General features: G+C 46.3%; 1 protein-coding gene across 1 annotated transcript; it reads left to right on the plus strand.

The window, feature by feature from the left end:
• The first annotated feature begins 6,633 nt into the window (after nucleotides 1-6,633).
• Nucleotides 6,634-7,062, plus strand: LOC132211905 (small ribosomal subunit protein eS24-like). Its single transcript, XM_059657074.1, has one exon. It carries the CDS (start codon nucleotides 6,634-6,636, stop codon nucleotides 7,060-7,062), a length of 429 nt encoding a protein of 142 aa, XP_059513057.1.
• The last annotated feature ends 8,053 nt before the right edge of the window (nucleotides 7,063-15,115 follow it).

Here is a 15,115-nt window from a genome sequence, read left to right on the forward strand (position 1 = left end):
AAGAAACAAAAGATCTTTGTAATGGATGCTAACTATGGGGATCATTTTACAATATATACAAATATTGTATCATTATGTTGTACATCTGAAACTGTTATATGTCAATTATACCTCAATAATAAACAAAAAAATCAAATTTTTTAAAGGAATAGTGATGGGGGGAGGGGGGTGATATTACTTAAGAATCCAAGGGAGGCAGTAATGGTCAAAGGAGTCTTTTTAGAGGAAGCGGACAAACTATTCTAGAAATAGTGGATGTAGGTGCTGGTGTGTTCAGGGGGACATTTAAGGTGACTATTAGGTCTTTTTTCAAATAATTGAATCGAGCCCTAGCCAGTTTGGCTCAGTGCATATAGTGTTGGCTTGCAGACTGAAAGGTCCTGGGTTCTATTCCAGTCAAGGGTTGCAACTCGGTCCCCAGTAGGGGGTGTGCAGGAGGCAGCCAAGTAATGATTCTCTCTCATCATTGATGTTTCTATCTCTCGCTCTCCTTCTCCCTTCCTCTCTGAAATCAATAAAAATATATTTAAATAATAATAATAATTGAATCAATAACCCCCCTTCCCCTGGGAACTGACCTTTAGGCCACTTCACAACCGACATTCCCTTTCGCTTAGACCACATTCCACTTGCTAAGACCATTTCCCCTCTGGACCTTCCTAGGATCTGGACCCGCCCAGAGAGTTCCCTGCTGAAAAAGCCCACTTCGAGTCCTTTAAAACCTCGGACTCCCCATCCCTGGGAACTGGTGCCATTTGGGGGCTCAACCCACCTGATATGCAGATAACCTAATAAATGTATAAGCCTTTACCACTTTTGGCCTTGTGTGTTCCTCCTTAGGCGACCCTAACAGAGACAGTGTTCAGAGGATGGTCTTTCCTGAATGGAGGCTGCCTGGAGGGGGTCATGGGTGCATACTAGAAAAGGAGATGGGGCCAGATGGTGGAAAAGGCATCTAATACCAAAGTGAGGGTGCTCAAACGAACCAAACAGTAATACTTGGACACCTCAAAGCGGCCGGAACGGCACCTGCACCTTACAGAGGGCACGTAAGGGCCCTGGAGACCGGGACGGCAGAAACCTACGGCCCAGGAACCCGCAAACTGATGAGGGGGGATTGCAGCACAGAGGGACAGGGAAGTAAGAAAGTTCCAAAAAGTTCCCCTAGGACTTGAGGACCAAATGTGTGCAGTGAGGGACTGGAGAAGGTAAAGACACAGCTGAGGTTTCCAGGCTGATGGCTTGGGATGGTTTGTTTGAAACATATTTAAGAAATAAAGGAGAGCTGCTGAAGGGGGTGAGGTAATGATGGCATTGTCAGTGGGTATGCAGGGGGGAGTGGAGGGGGATTGGGCCGTGGAGGGCCAGATGTGGGCAGCATCCAAGCCTAGGCCAAGGAGCATGAGGGCTGGACCAGGTGCCAGAAGAGCAGAGCAGAGGGAAGTGTCCTCACTTTGGGCTGAGGAAGCGGAGGGCACCAGCTGAGAGAGGAGAAAGGCCTGTGGGAGGCAGCAGGAAGGCCCGACATCACTAATCTGCTTCTCCCTCAGACCCTTACACAAGGAGCATAGAAAGTATTCACTTGGGCCTGGCTGACGTGGCTCAGTGGTTGAGCATCGACCTATGAACCTGGATGGAGGTCACGGTTTGATTCCCAGGCAGGGCGCATGGCCAGGTTGCGGGCTTGTTCCTAGTGTGGGGTGTGCAGGAAACAGCTGATGGATGTTTCTCTCTATTTATTCCTCTCTCTTTCTCTCTCTCTAAAATCAATAAAAACATATTAAAAAATAAATAAGGAGAGTCTTTGGGGGCAAGAAGAGAGCAGAGGGGAGATTAGTTTATCAGAGAAACTGCTTTTGCTGCAGTTAGTGTCAAAATGCATGCTCAAGCTCAAGCTGCTTCAGCCTGGGCCTAAAGTAACCCCCCCCCCCCCCCCCCCAGGCAGAGCTTCTAAAATTTTGAAACACATTTCTTTTTTATTTTTATTCAATATCAGTTTCCTCCCTTGGCTGCTGTTACTGAGCCTGTAGGAAGATTTTTTTATTTATTATTATTTTTTGTCAATTACAACAACTTGCCAGAAGAGAAATTTTCAGGAGGAAGAGTAGATAAAAAAAATCACCTCTTTTCTCCACTAGATTTTGTGTGCGTGGAATACGTGATGCAGAAATACTCAGAGAAATGCTATGGCGTCCGTGACATACAAGCCATCGCAGGGTGCAGAACACGGCAGGGGCCACAGGGGGAAGCTGCGCCGTGGACACTTCCTGTGGCCCACACTGTGAGGCTGCCGTGACCACCGGTAACTGCTGGAGCAGAAGGGCATTCGGGGAAGGTGTAGTCAGACACACAAGACAGGAACCGGGAGGCAGTGAACAAAGCCAAAAACAGCACCGTGCTTCACCTGGTTGAAGTGGAGAAGTGGGCTTGGGGAGAAGTATGGGGTTGGGAAGGGCCCCTGGAAAGAGGTCTGTTGGTTGGAGCCTTTGGAAGAGGCTGCCTTAGCTGGGGTCGCCCTGGCGGTAAGCCCGAGAGGGAACTCGGGCAGGTGGCGCATGTAGCTGGGGAACCCCTGGACGCAGGAGAGGGAACAGGAAGCCTGAGACAGGGAAGACGGAAGCCATGATTAGGGTGTGTCACTGAGATTGCCGCTGTGTGCAAAGGGGCCTCTGGAGAAGCTGCCGGACGCTCCCCAGGACTGACAACCTACAGGACGGGGCCGGAGGAGTTCCCCAAGGCTCCAGCATGGAGGCCCCGGCGTTACACTCCCCACCCCGGCTTCCATACTGCAGTGCTCCCTCAAGCTGGGAAGCTGTCAGCCCTAAGCGATGCCGAGTTTGCATGGAACTGTCCTGGCAGCTACACGTGTCCATTGCCCGGGCTCTCACAGTGCGTAAGGCTCCCCCAGGCCCTGCCTCCCACAGCAGATGGCAGCTGGCAGCTCCTCTAGCCACGAGCACAGAGCCGGAGGCCAGTAAATGTTTGATGAATGAATGAACAAACACAATCTCATCAGTGCACACAGGCGTCATCAGAACATGCCACTGAGAACAGGTTCTGAGCTCCGGTCTCGTGTCCAGGCCAGGGAATGGCTCAACCTATCTGAGTTGTAACAAAGACTTGCCCAAGACCTTGGACTAGTAACCTAAGCTCCCCGTGGCCTGGATCCCGGAGTCTGGAAAGGGAAGTGATAATCATGCACCTCACAGGGAAGAGGTGGAGCCTAATTACTATGTAAAGGTCCTCAGTAGCCTTTGGAAAAACAAATGTGTTTGTGACTAGTGTGGAGGAAGGTAATGAAGCCAAGTGTACCATTAACATTCTTATTCTGTGGGAGACAGGAAATTAGAGACACTACCACTTTATCATTTTTTTAAAATTTCTATTTGTTGATTTGAGAGGGGGGGGGGGAACACATCCATTTGTTGTTCCACTTATTCATGCATCCACGGGTTGATTCTTGCGTGTGCCTTGACTAGGGATTGAACCTGCCTCCTTGGTGTATCGGGAGGATGCTCTAACCAACTGAGCTACCCAGCCAGGGCCTCTTCCTTTATGTTCTCTTTGCTTTATAGGTAGGGCAACCCTATCGTGTCGTTGGAAATGTTGAAAGAGGAGTGAAGTTTCTCAGTGGGGAAAAAAGCAATCAAAACTTGAGACTGACTCCATACTGCCCTCCCAGGATTTGCTGTGAGGCACGAGGGCCCACAGACTTCCCCACAGGTGTACCAACTGCACACTAGGTTAAAAACCGGAGGAGTGAAGGGCAGCTTTGGAGGGACCCAGCAGAGTCAAAGGCTTTTATGTACTTTCTGTGGGCCAGTTGGATGCAAGTAAGGCTGGACTTCCTGGAAGCTTGGCCTGTCTGTCTGGAGGCTGAAAAACAAGAGGAGAAATGGCAATGCTCAGCCAAACGGCCAAGGGAGGAATTTTCTAGAAACAGCACAAGTTTACAATCCCTGTCTCCTCAGTCATCCCCAAACCACCAACGGATACGAATTCAACAAAGATGCATTTGTTCAATATTATCCCCAAAGCGTCCCTCGTTATGTTGAAACAACTCCAGGATATAAAAGCCTTTTCTATCATCTTTGGCCAAAGTCAGGATAGCTCAAATTCCAAGATTAAAAACAAAACCTTTTAAAAAAAATTTTAAATTTTGACTCTGGGGCTACATTTTCTCTGTAGCAAATTAATTAACCATTTGGGGGTTGAATTATTTGCTCATAGATGGTCTAAGCCATCTTGAGGGCCACATTCTCAGACTGTATTCAGAACAACGGGGTCATGGATGAGACCTGACACCCAGATCCCATGTTTTAAATGCTGCATTTTTGTTCATGCAGGACTGCCAGAGTCTTCTGACGAGGGGTTGCTCCTTCCAGAACACATTTTTCTTGGATATGTCTAAAGCAAAAGTAGCACGCTGGGACTATTCGGTGAAATAATGAGAACGAGAATTTAGTTTATCTTGCAGAAATGGATACAATTTATATTCCTAACACTTAGGGCTTGGGAACTTGTCTACTCAAGAGCAGGTTGAGGTCTTCAAACTGGCGATTCCCTCTGCCTTCAGGCCTAGGGTCAAGGTGCCAGCAATTACAGCAGGAATGTGGACTTCGTGGGCAATTTGAGGAACCTCACATTCAATGTTTTGTTTGTAGGGTTTTTTTTTCAATTTTCGCCCAAGGACATGTTTTTATTGAGTTTTCAGAGAGAGAGGAGGGGAGAGAAAGAGAGACAGAAAAATATTGATCAGCTGCCACACGTAAGCACCTCGCCCGGGGATCGAACCCACAACCTAGGCATTTGCCCTGACCAGGAACCAAACCGCAGCGTTTTGGTGTAAGCTCCAACCAACCGAGCCACATTCAATGCTTTAATTTTCAAAACAACCCGGGAGGTTGATGCTCTTATCTCCATCTTACAGATAAGGGAGTTGAGGCTCAGAAAACCCACACAACTTGTCCGAGACCCAATCCTTTATGAATAGGTAGGGAGCAGCCTCCACTGCTCTGGCGTCTGTGGGAGCCAGAGCTCTGCTGGGGAAGCACAGGGTGGCCAACCAAAAGGCATCAGGGGTGTCTTCCCACGTTCCCTCCCCTCACGTCAATCCCTCCCAGCCCCAGTGCCCTCGGCGAAATTCAAGGACACGGCGATCATTGTCCACAGACCTTGCCCTGACCATGAGAATCCCAGAGTCTGTGCCAACATGGGGAAAATGACTTTTAAATTATGGATACGGGTTAGGAAAGAAAGCACAGGTTTATGTAACTCAGCCTTAGGAATCTCTGCCCTCAGGAGGGGCCGGGCAGGAGCCGAGCTGAGCGTCAGAGGCCCGCATGGCCAGGCAGAGAGCCCCACACCGGCAGGGCCTCTCGCTCAGGGCCAACGCTGCTTTCCTCCGTCCGAGGCCTTCAACCCACGCTGCCTCTGAAAACCACAGGAACCGGATCGGCAGCTCCGAATCAAAGGTGGCGCTGGGTCTTTAACCAGAAGACCAAACACTCAAAACTCCTCGCAGGCCATCACAGGCAGCACAGCAAAACCTCCAGGCAGCTCGTTGAGAATGAGTAGAGACCACTCCAAAGCACCTGGCATGAACAGGCACGATGAAGGGAAGTGAATGTGGGCATCGTGGCTGCCAATGCAGGTGCAGACATTGCGGATGTACTTCAGTGCGCTCTCCTAAAGTGAACAGTCATTGTAGTGGGGACATCCAGAGACGCCTCTCACACTGGTCCCTCTCATACCGCATGGTGACTTCTGTGGGCCCCGGGCGCTTCTGTGTGGTGGTTGCTTCCTCCATACAAATATATTAAAAATTATAATTTACAAATACATCAGCATAAATGTATGTTTATGTAGTAAATATGTAGTAAAACATGCTCTTCCACCCAAGTATGCATTTCCCCTCTGCTTTTACAATAAATTACACATTTTTGTGGGCCCCTGAAGGAATCATGGGTGCGGGCTCTGTGCCGAGTCTAATGGGTGCGCCGGTCCTGTTTATGTGCTGAGGGCTTCCGGCCCTGCCCTGAAGACTTAGGAAACTTTGAAAACTAGCTCTGCGTGTGGCCCCCTCCAGGCCAATTAAATCAGAGTCGCTAGAGGTGGGCCCTGGTGTCCTGCGCTTGGCATTTTAGAAGTTCTCCCAGGCGATTCTAACGTGCCGCCGAGATTGTGATCTGGCTCTAATAATATATTTCTCATAAGATCTTAAGTTTTTCAATAGCAAGTCCTTTTACTGCATTTTTTTTTAAGGAGACTATCCTGAGCCTGGAAAGGGACCACTGTTCTGCAGATCAGCTTTCCAAGGGTGAGTGTATCCTATTGGAGAAAATCCACTCTCTTCCCATCACCATAGGGACAGTGTTTCGCAGTATTAACCAAAAGGCCCCCCTTCCTGCTCTCTGGCTCCTTTTCAAGCCCCTGCTGTTTGCTTGTAACCTGGAGGCAAGAGGGACAGGGTGGAAAGCAGAAAAGAACGGAATCTCCGACAGGTTGTGTCAAAGGCCTTGGGCTTGGGGGTCTCCAGGCCCAGACCAAACCGTTTGGGAAATGTGGGGCTTACGTGCGGGATTTATTCTGGGGAACCAGAAAAGAGTCCTTTCCTCCCTGGCTGCTTGAAGTATGGCCACCATCATGGGCGCCAGTGTAACTCCCTGGACCAAGAAGCCCATGACCCACAGACTACTCCAGCGGAAGCAAATGGTCTTTGACGTCCTTCACCTTGGGATGGCAACAGTACCCACGGCAGAAATTCGGGGGAAACTAGCCAAAATGTACGCGATCGCAGCAGATGTCATCTTTGTGTTTGGATTCAGAACCCATTTTGGCGGTGGCAAGACCACTGGCTTTGGCATGATTTATGATTCCTTGGCTTACGCACGAAAAAATGAACTTAAACGTGGGCCTGCAGGACATGGCGTGTCTGAGAAGGCCTCAAGAAAACCACCAAAGGAACGCAAGAGCAGGATGAAGAAAGGCAGACGGACTGCAAAGGCCGATGTTGGTGTTGCAAAAAGGAGTGAAGATCTTCAGTGCTTTTATCCATGGTGAGTGTGCAAGTTTTTCATGAGAGGATTAATAAACTAAGAACTTAAAAAAAATACTGTGAGGACTTAAGGGAGCACCACGGAGCTAGGCAGCTCCATGCCAGCCTGCCCCAAACGTGCCAGGGGTCTCTCTTCCCTCCCTCTGAAGTCAGCCCTTTGCCTGGTGACTACCTCGGAGGGGGATGCCCATTCATGCCAGAGATTTTGCAAATGCCCTTTCTCTGGATCCTGGGCAATGCATACCCACTTTACAATATTCTTAAGCCCCAGAAGGAGAACGGAGCTCTGGGCACCACGCTCTCATGGCCAGGCATAGTTGTGTAGCATTACCAAACTTTTAGAAAGTATAGGAGACAGAACGAGAACTCCCACCAACTTAATTTGATTTATGTTTCAGGGCCTTAATACTCACACTTAACACCAGGAAGAGATCTATGCAGTCAACAATAAAATTCAGACATCACAGAATAATTATAACTTCCTTAATGATCTAACAACGGTTCAAGCACTTGGGGAAGGAAGGTGACTTACATTTGATGTTATGTAGACAGCGAAGAAGTATGGTGCTAAGGAACATATCAAATAACATTAAAATGTAACAAACAGAATTTGGCCAGGATACTCTCTGGTAAGGGGGCTCTTAGGGTCACACACCATCCATCTTCATTACACACCTGTCCCAAAGACAGAACACAGCAGGAAGCATGTAGTTTTAATGAGCTCAGAGGGCTATAACATAGTCACCTTGTTATAAACTTTGGTTGTTCTATACCAGCAGGGGACAAAGTATTCATTTTCTATTTTAAATTTTGTTTTCATAAAGCAACATTGCTAGGGATTTGCAAGGAATGACAAAACAGGAAGAGGTTTTTTAAAGGGGACACTCTATTACTTCTGAAACACAGCAGCTGAGAGCAGCATTTCTTTCTTCAACTGTTACGATTTGAATGAGAGATCCTTAACAAAATTGATAGCTTCCAAAGCTATAGTTTAGTTAAAGTTTTCTGGAGATGGATGTTGGCGATGGTTGAACAAACAATGTGAACGTACTTAATGCCTCTGAGCTGTACACTTAAAAATAGTGAACAATGGTAAGTTGTATGTTTGTAGCTTTTACCACAATTAAACAGACTAAAGAGACCCTGGGTCCAGATCACTGAAGGCGGGCGGGGGGGGGGGGGGCGGGGGGGGGGAGACCACCAAAACAGTGTGTTTGTGGTTTTGATCGTGTGTGTGTGTGTGTGTGTGTGTGTGTGCGCGCGCGCGCGCATATGGCAAAAATAGAAAAGAGGAGATGATTTCTATTTATTTAAAAAGAGTTTTCTGGTTGTGTTCCAGCTGATGGAAATCTAAATTGTGAGCATGGGTACATGTTTAAGTGTGTGGCTAATACAGGCACCAAGTAATGGACAAAATTTGAGCCTGGGTCTTACTTTATAAAATATTACAAGTTAATTATCTGTGTTAAGAAAAGAAATTCACAACTTCTCCCTGAAGAGCTGTGCCCAGGGGGTGCCGTGGGTCTCCAGCTGTCAGCGGCCTTTTCAGCACCCCCCAACCTTCCAGCTGCAAGTTCGGCCCCGCTGACCTCCACCCCACCCCACCCCATCGCGTGGAACAAATGAAGGAGAGGGTATTGGGAGGTAGCAGCTCGACCTGGGGCCTGGACATGGCTGTGTCCAGAGTCATAAGTCTACAGGAAACCACATTCACACCCATGTCATTGTGTTTTTTGTTGTTGTTTGTTTTTAAATATATTTTATTGTTTTTTGTTGTTGTTTTTTTACAGATAGGAAGAGAGAGGGATAGAGAATTAGAAACAGAAACATCAATTAGCTGCCTCCTGCACACCCCTACTGGGGATGTGCCCGCAACCCAGGTACATGCCCTTGACTGGAATCGAACCTGGGACCTTTTAGTCCACAGGCCGACGCTCTATCCACTGAGCCAAACCGGTTAGGGCAATGTCATTGTTTTTGAGAGTCAGTCACAGATACTCGTCCACAGGGCCACACTCACTGAATCACACACCCATACACAACCACAAGGCAACTCAGCTACGCAAGCTTTCTATAGACATAAACTTAGTCTTTCTGGAATCATAACCACATGCCCAGATAACCCACCAACTTGCATACAACGTAAGTCCCCTGGACTCACAACCCGTGCGTGGGAGTTCAGCTGCCACCAAAACAGCCACGGTATTCACGGCCCACAAGTCCTCTCCACTCATCACACTTAAACAGCACCACCGTCTCTAGGAGCCTGGGGCAGGGGACATGCACCTTCCTGCGCCATGTCGCCTCACAGAGAGACTGTCCTCAGCCCCCGAGGGGCCACACCATTACACAGGCATGTGACTCACCAGCCATACTCTCCCAACCACTGGGCCACACAGCCAGCTCACACATGGTCTCGTCCTGACTCCCAGATATCTTCCCGCTGAGACAGTCACACCCTGGCCTTCGCACCTTCAGCCTTCAAGGACCCCTTCCAAGCACCCTGATCCCCAAATTCTCCCCAATACAGATATACCCCCATTGTGCAGCTATGCACACAGAGCTGGGAACCAAGTAAGCTGGGACACATGGGGACCCTCGGACAGATTATATAACCATGTTGAAAACCTCTCCTGTCCCCTCAACACACACTGACCCACCGTCCTACTCAAAGTCCCAATAGAAATGGGGTTAAGGTCTAGAGGACCAAGAAGGGACCAGATTCCAACTCCCAGTGTCAGAGAAGAGACCAGGTCTGCTGGCCTGGTGACTCGAAGGTCCTTGTTTTGCAATAAAAGTGTGTTTCTGCCTTGTGGTCCAGCCCCATGGCGGTGGGGGGTGGCGGGGGGAGAAATTCACAAAGTCACATAACACTTAACATTATGTAAGTCTCACCTAGACATGCTTTCCTCCAGTCTTACCTGGTCCCTACCATTCACAGCTCCCTCAGCCAGGAGATAAAACCCACACCAACAAACAGCAAACTCATTTTACAAAATTTCCAAAAGCAACCGACATATTTTGACATTTTTTTTCTTATTCAATTAATTATTGGGGAAGCAGCAATGATGCATGTGGTAACAAATTACAGTAGGTGCTCAAATAAGGTCGTTTTGTTATAACACTGACGAGGTGCTGTGGGAATTTAACTCTTGTTTATATAAATTAGCCTATGGTAAATTTGGTTACATTATATGTTGTTTCCGTTAAAGCCACAAAACCTACCGATGATAAGTGAGGATCTATTGTCTATAGACCTGAATATTATAACACAATTTGTTGAAAGTGGAATTAATGATGATGTGAGGCGTCACTTTTTGGAAAGGTATCCATTACCTAATATTCCCATTGTTCTCCAAAACTCCACCAGTAATAAAAATGCCGGCGTGATCTCTTCTGCCTGGTTCTGATAACTGTTTTAATCCGGGCAGACCTGGGAAGTGGAGGAGGGAGGAGCTTCTATGTGCCAGACACTGTGCTGGGGCTCCCTACGCATCACTATCTCATTTGCTCACGACGCTGGCCCAGGCGATATGCCCACTGTGGGAGGAGGAAAGTGGAACACGGAGATTATATAATTTTCCCGAGGTTGTGGCAGGGCCAGGATTCAAACCCAGATCTGTCTGACTCCAGAACCTGTGTGTTTACTCACTGCGATACAGCACGTGCCTGTGGCGCCCGCTCTTGTTTACATGTTTGTTTTAGAAAGCAGATTTGTTGTTCATCATAAAAGTAACTCAGACCTGTTAAATGAAGATGGCCGAGTGAGCTCAGACTGAAACCACTCCCTCCCAATACAAACACAGAAATAAATGAAAAATAAAAGCCCCCAAATAGAATGGAAAGCTGTAGCTGATGCTGCCACGGAGAACTCACAGAGAGCTGAGGCCAGCTGTGAGCTGGGGGAAGGCTCCTGCGCTGCTTGAGAACAAGAGCCCTGGGCACCTCCCTCAGGGCGGTGCCAGGTTACACTGGGAGCCCTGGGCACCTCCCTCAGGGCGGTGCCAGGTTACACTGGGAGCCCTGGGCACCTCCCTCAGGGCGGTGCCAGGTTACACTGGGAGCCCTGGGCACCTCCCTCAGGGCGGTGCCAGGTTACACTGGGAGCCCTGGGCACCTCCCTCAGGGCGGTGCCAGGTTACACTGGGAGCCCTGGGCACCTCCCTCAGGGCGGTGCCAGGTTACACTGGGAGCCCTGGGCGCGACACCAGGGCTGGAGCCCAAGCTCTCTGTGCAAGAATAGGGACTAATATAACTTGCTTAGAGTTAGAACCAGAAACACACCTGGTTCTGGTTCTAACCCCAGGAGAATGACACAGGGGCATTTGCATGACTGGAAACTCACTCACACCCAGTAGCCAGAACGTAGTCTCTGACCAGACAGGACCATTGGGCCATTAACCAAAGATCTGATTTAAAGAATGTGCCACCAGGAAACCACCCACCAGTGAAGAGGAAGACGCCCCTGCAAACAGAGCTCTCAGACAAAAGGACACCACATGAGTCAGTCCTGGGACATGAAAGAGAGTGAACTAATGAACTCACTCATGCTGGTAGGAATGTAGATAACATTATGAAAGAACTAAAATACATATACTATGTATTCCTAAAACCCTCCGTGGAAAATAAGGGGTGGTATTCATAACCCAAGAAGAGTAAGCTATGAAACAAGAACAGGACAATACTTGATATCTTAATTAATAACTAATATTTGATAAGGAATTGAAGAATACTCCTTGGGAAAGGACAGTCACTATAAAAACAGTTCTGGGGAAATGGAATAATCACATGCAGAAGAATAAAGATGGACTCTTCTCTTACATCACTCACAAAAAATAATTTGAAATGGATTAAAGACTTGAATGTAAAATCTGAAATCATAAAACGCCTAGAAGAAAACATATGGATAACGCCCCTTGGCATTGGTCTTAGCAATTACTTTTTGGATATGACACCAACATCACAAGCAATGAAAGCAAAAATCAATAGTAGGACTACATCAAACTAAAAGGCTTCTGCACAGCAAAAGGAACTATCAACAAAATGAAAAGGCAGCCTACAGAATGGGATGAAATATTTGCAGACCATATATCTGATAAGGGGTTAATATCCAAAATATATGAGGAACTCGTACAACCCAGTAGCAAAAAAAAAAAGAAAAGAAAAGAAAAGAAAAAAAGGAACAAAATTGCAACGACAATCTAATTAAAAAAGGACAGAGGACCTGAATGGACATTTTTCCAAAGAAGACATACAGATGGCCAGCAGTTACATGGAAAGGTGCTTAACATCGGTAGTCATCAGGGAAACAAAAATCAAAGGCACAATGAGTTAATTATCACCTCACACCTTTTAGAATGGTTATCATTGAAAAGACAAGAAATTAACAATTGTTGGTGAGGCTGTGGAGAAAAGACCTTGTGCACTGTTGGTGGAAATGTTAATTGGTGCAGCCTCTGTTATTCTGGAAAACAGTATGGCGATTCCTCAAAAAATTAAAAATAGAACTACCATTATTTTCTAGCAATCCCATTTATGGGTATTATTTAAAGGAAATGAAATCAGGATTCAAAGAGATAACTGTATTCCCATGTTCATTGCAACATAATATATAATAGCCAAGGTAAGGAAACAACTTAATTGTCCACTAATGGATGAATGAATAAATAAGTTGTGCGTGCTCTCTCTCTCCAATATATGTATTCATTGGTTGCTTCTTGTATATGCCCTGACTGGAGATCCAACCCACAACTTTGGCATGCAGGGATGACGCTCTTACCAATTGAGCTACTTGGCCAGAAGTAACTTTCATGATTTTGACACTTTTGAAGAGTACTGGTCAGTTATTATGTAGAATATCCTCATTTTGGGTGATGCATTTTTGCCAGGAATAGCACAAAGGAAATGAGCCCTCAGTGCATCAGGTCAGGGGGATATTATGCTGTAATGTCTTATTATGATGTTAAACTTGATCACGTGGTTAAGATGGTGTCTGCTGGATATCTCCACTATAAAGTTACTGTTTTTCATTTTGTAGTTAATAAATATCTTGGGGAGCTACTTTGAAGCTATAGAGAATATCCTGTTTCACCCTGGCTGGGCTGCTCAGTTGGTTAGAGCATCGTCCTGTTATGCCAAGGTTGCAAGTCCAATCCTCGGTCAGAGCACATACAATAAATGCATATATAAGAGGAGCAACAAATAAATCTCTCTCTCTCTCTCTCTCTCTCTCTAATAAACCAATAAATAAAAAATTTAAAATACAAAAAGAAAAATATCCTGTTTTACCTCAAATGTTGCCCATTAATTTTAACATCCATTAGTGGATGGCGTCAGCAATAACGTTTACTGTGATGTTTGTCTAATGGTGATTTTTTGTTCCCCTCATTAATTAATTAATCAATTTTATGCAAGTCCCTCATATATTAATTTAAATTCTCTGTACAGAAGAGTTATTTATCCATTTGTTTGTTTATATGAGTATGAACTTATATATACTTATTTTATTCTGTGGGTTATAATCCAATGCTAGTATTATTTATTTATTTTTTAAAATATATTTTTATTGATTTCAGAGAGGAAGTGAGAGAGAGAGAGAGAGAAACATCAATGATGAGAATCATTGATTGGCTGCCTCCTACACGCCCCCCCACTGGGAATCAAGCCCACAATCCAAGCATGTGCCCTTGACTGGAATCAAACCGGAGACCCTTCAATCTGCAGGCCTACGCTCTATCCACTGAGCCAAACCAGCTAGGGCTCATTATTTATTTTGTTACACAAACTGTTCCAGCTTTGGCCATTGGGAGCACTTTCAGGTTGGTGCCCATGCCCTTTTAACGTGTTCCCACCTGTTGTTTTTGTTTGTTCGTTAGTTTGCTTTTGTTTTTGTTTTTTGTTGTTGTTGTTGTTAATCCTCACCCCAGGATTAACAAATAAACAAAAAGGAAATTTTTCCCATTAATTTTTAGGGAGAGTAGAAGAGAGAGGGAAAGACAGAGAGAAACATCGATGGGAGAGAAACACATGGATTGGTTGCCTCCTGCATGAGCCCTGACCTAACGAGGGCCCGGTGGTAGGTGCCCTTGGCCAGAATGAACCCTTTGGTCCTCAGGCTGACACTCTATCCACTGAGCCAAACTGGCTAGGGCTATTCCCACCTGTTTTGAGCACTTCCTTACTTTCTGGAGCCTCAGGATGCTCTAGGCCAGTGGTTCTCCGAGATGAGGCCCAGAAATCAGGATTTTAAAAAGATTCCCAGGTGATTCTAATGTGCAGCCAAGGTTGAGACCCACTGCTCTAGGCTCTTCTTGTATTTTCCCTGCCCAAGGCCAGGAATGAATATATTTACTTGTTGGTTCAGCCCTCATACTGTATGCACATAAAGTCGTTTGTTTCAGATCTACTAACCCATGCCCCTGTGAGCAGCAAATTTACCAGGAGTGCAGTATGGGTGTACATTCCTTTTGCCTTTAGCCTGACAGTGTCAAGTGAAAAATCCCAATTTTCCTGAGATACTCAGGTTAATTCTTTTCTTCCCCACCCCCTTCAGTGTGAAGTTATTCATCTGTATTGGCTTCATTTGCAAAAAGTTGTATTCTATTTGGGGAATACATATCCTGCTTTTTTTAAAAAAAATTTACATATGGTACAATTCACTCTTCAGAGTCTGCAATTCTAAGGGTATGACAAATGTATCTACCACCACAGTCATGAAACAGAACAGTCACATGGCCCCCAAAATTCCCTCTGCTCCTTCGGATCAACCCCTCCCCGCACCCCCTGCTTCCGACAACCACTGATCTGCTTTCCATCCCAGTAGTTTCGCCTTCTCCAGAATGTCCTGTAAGTGGATGCATGCAATATGTAGCTTTGGGGATCTGGCTTCTTTCATAGTAAAATATTCATTTTATTCTACAGGTCATGACTCACTGTTATTGTTATTTATTTTGTTGCTCAAGTTCCCCCCTTTTGGCTGCTGAGAGCTCTTTCAAGTTGGCTCCTGTGATCTCTGGACATGTCCCCATCATTTTTTGAGCACTTCCTTTCTTTCTGGCA

Source organism: Myotis daubentonii, chromosome 1, assembly GCF_963259705.1.
Source record: "Myotis daubentonii chromosome 1, mMyoDau2.1, whole genome shotgun sequence".
NCBI classification, from domain to species: domain Eukaryota; kingdom Metazoa; phylum Chordata; class Mammalia; order Chiroptera; family Vespertilionidae; genus Myotis; species Myotis daubentonii.

What these genes read in the sequence shown, in the direction of transcription:
- LOC132211905 (XM_059657074.1), top strand. Translation starts at nt 6,634, where the DNA reads ATGGCCACCATCATGGGCGCCAGTGTAACTCCCTGGACCAAGAAGCCC.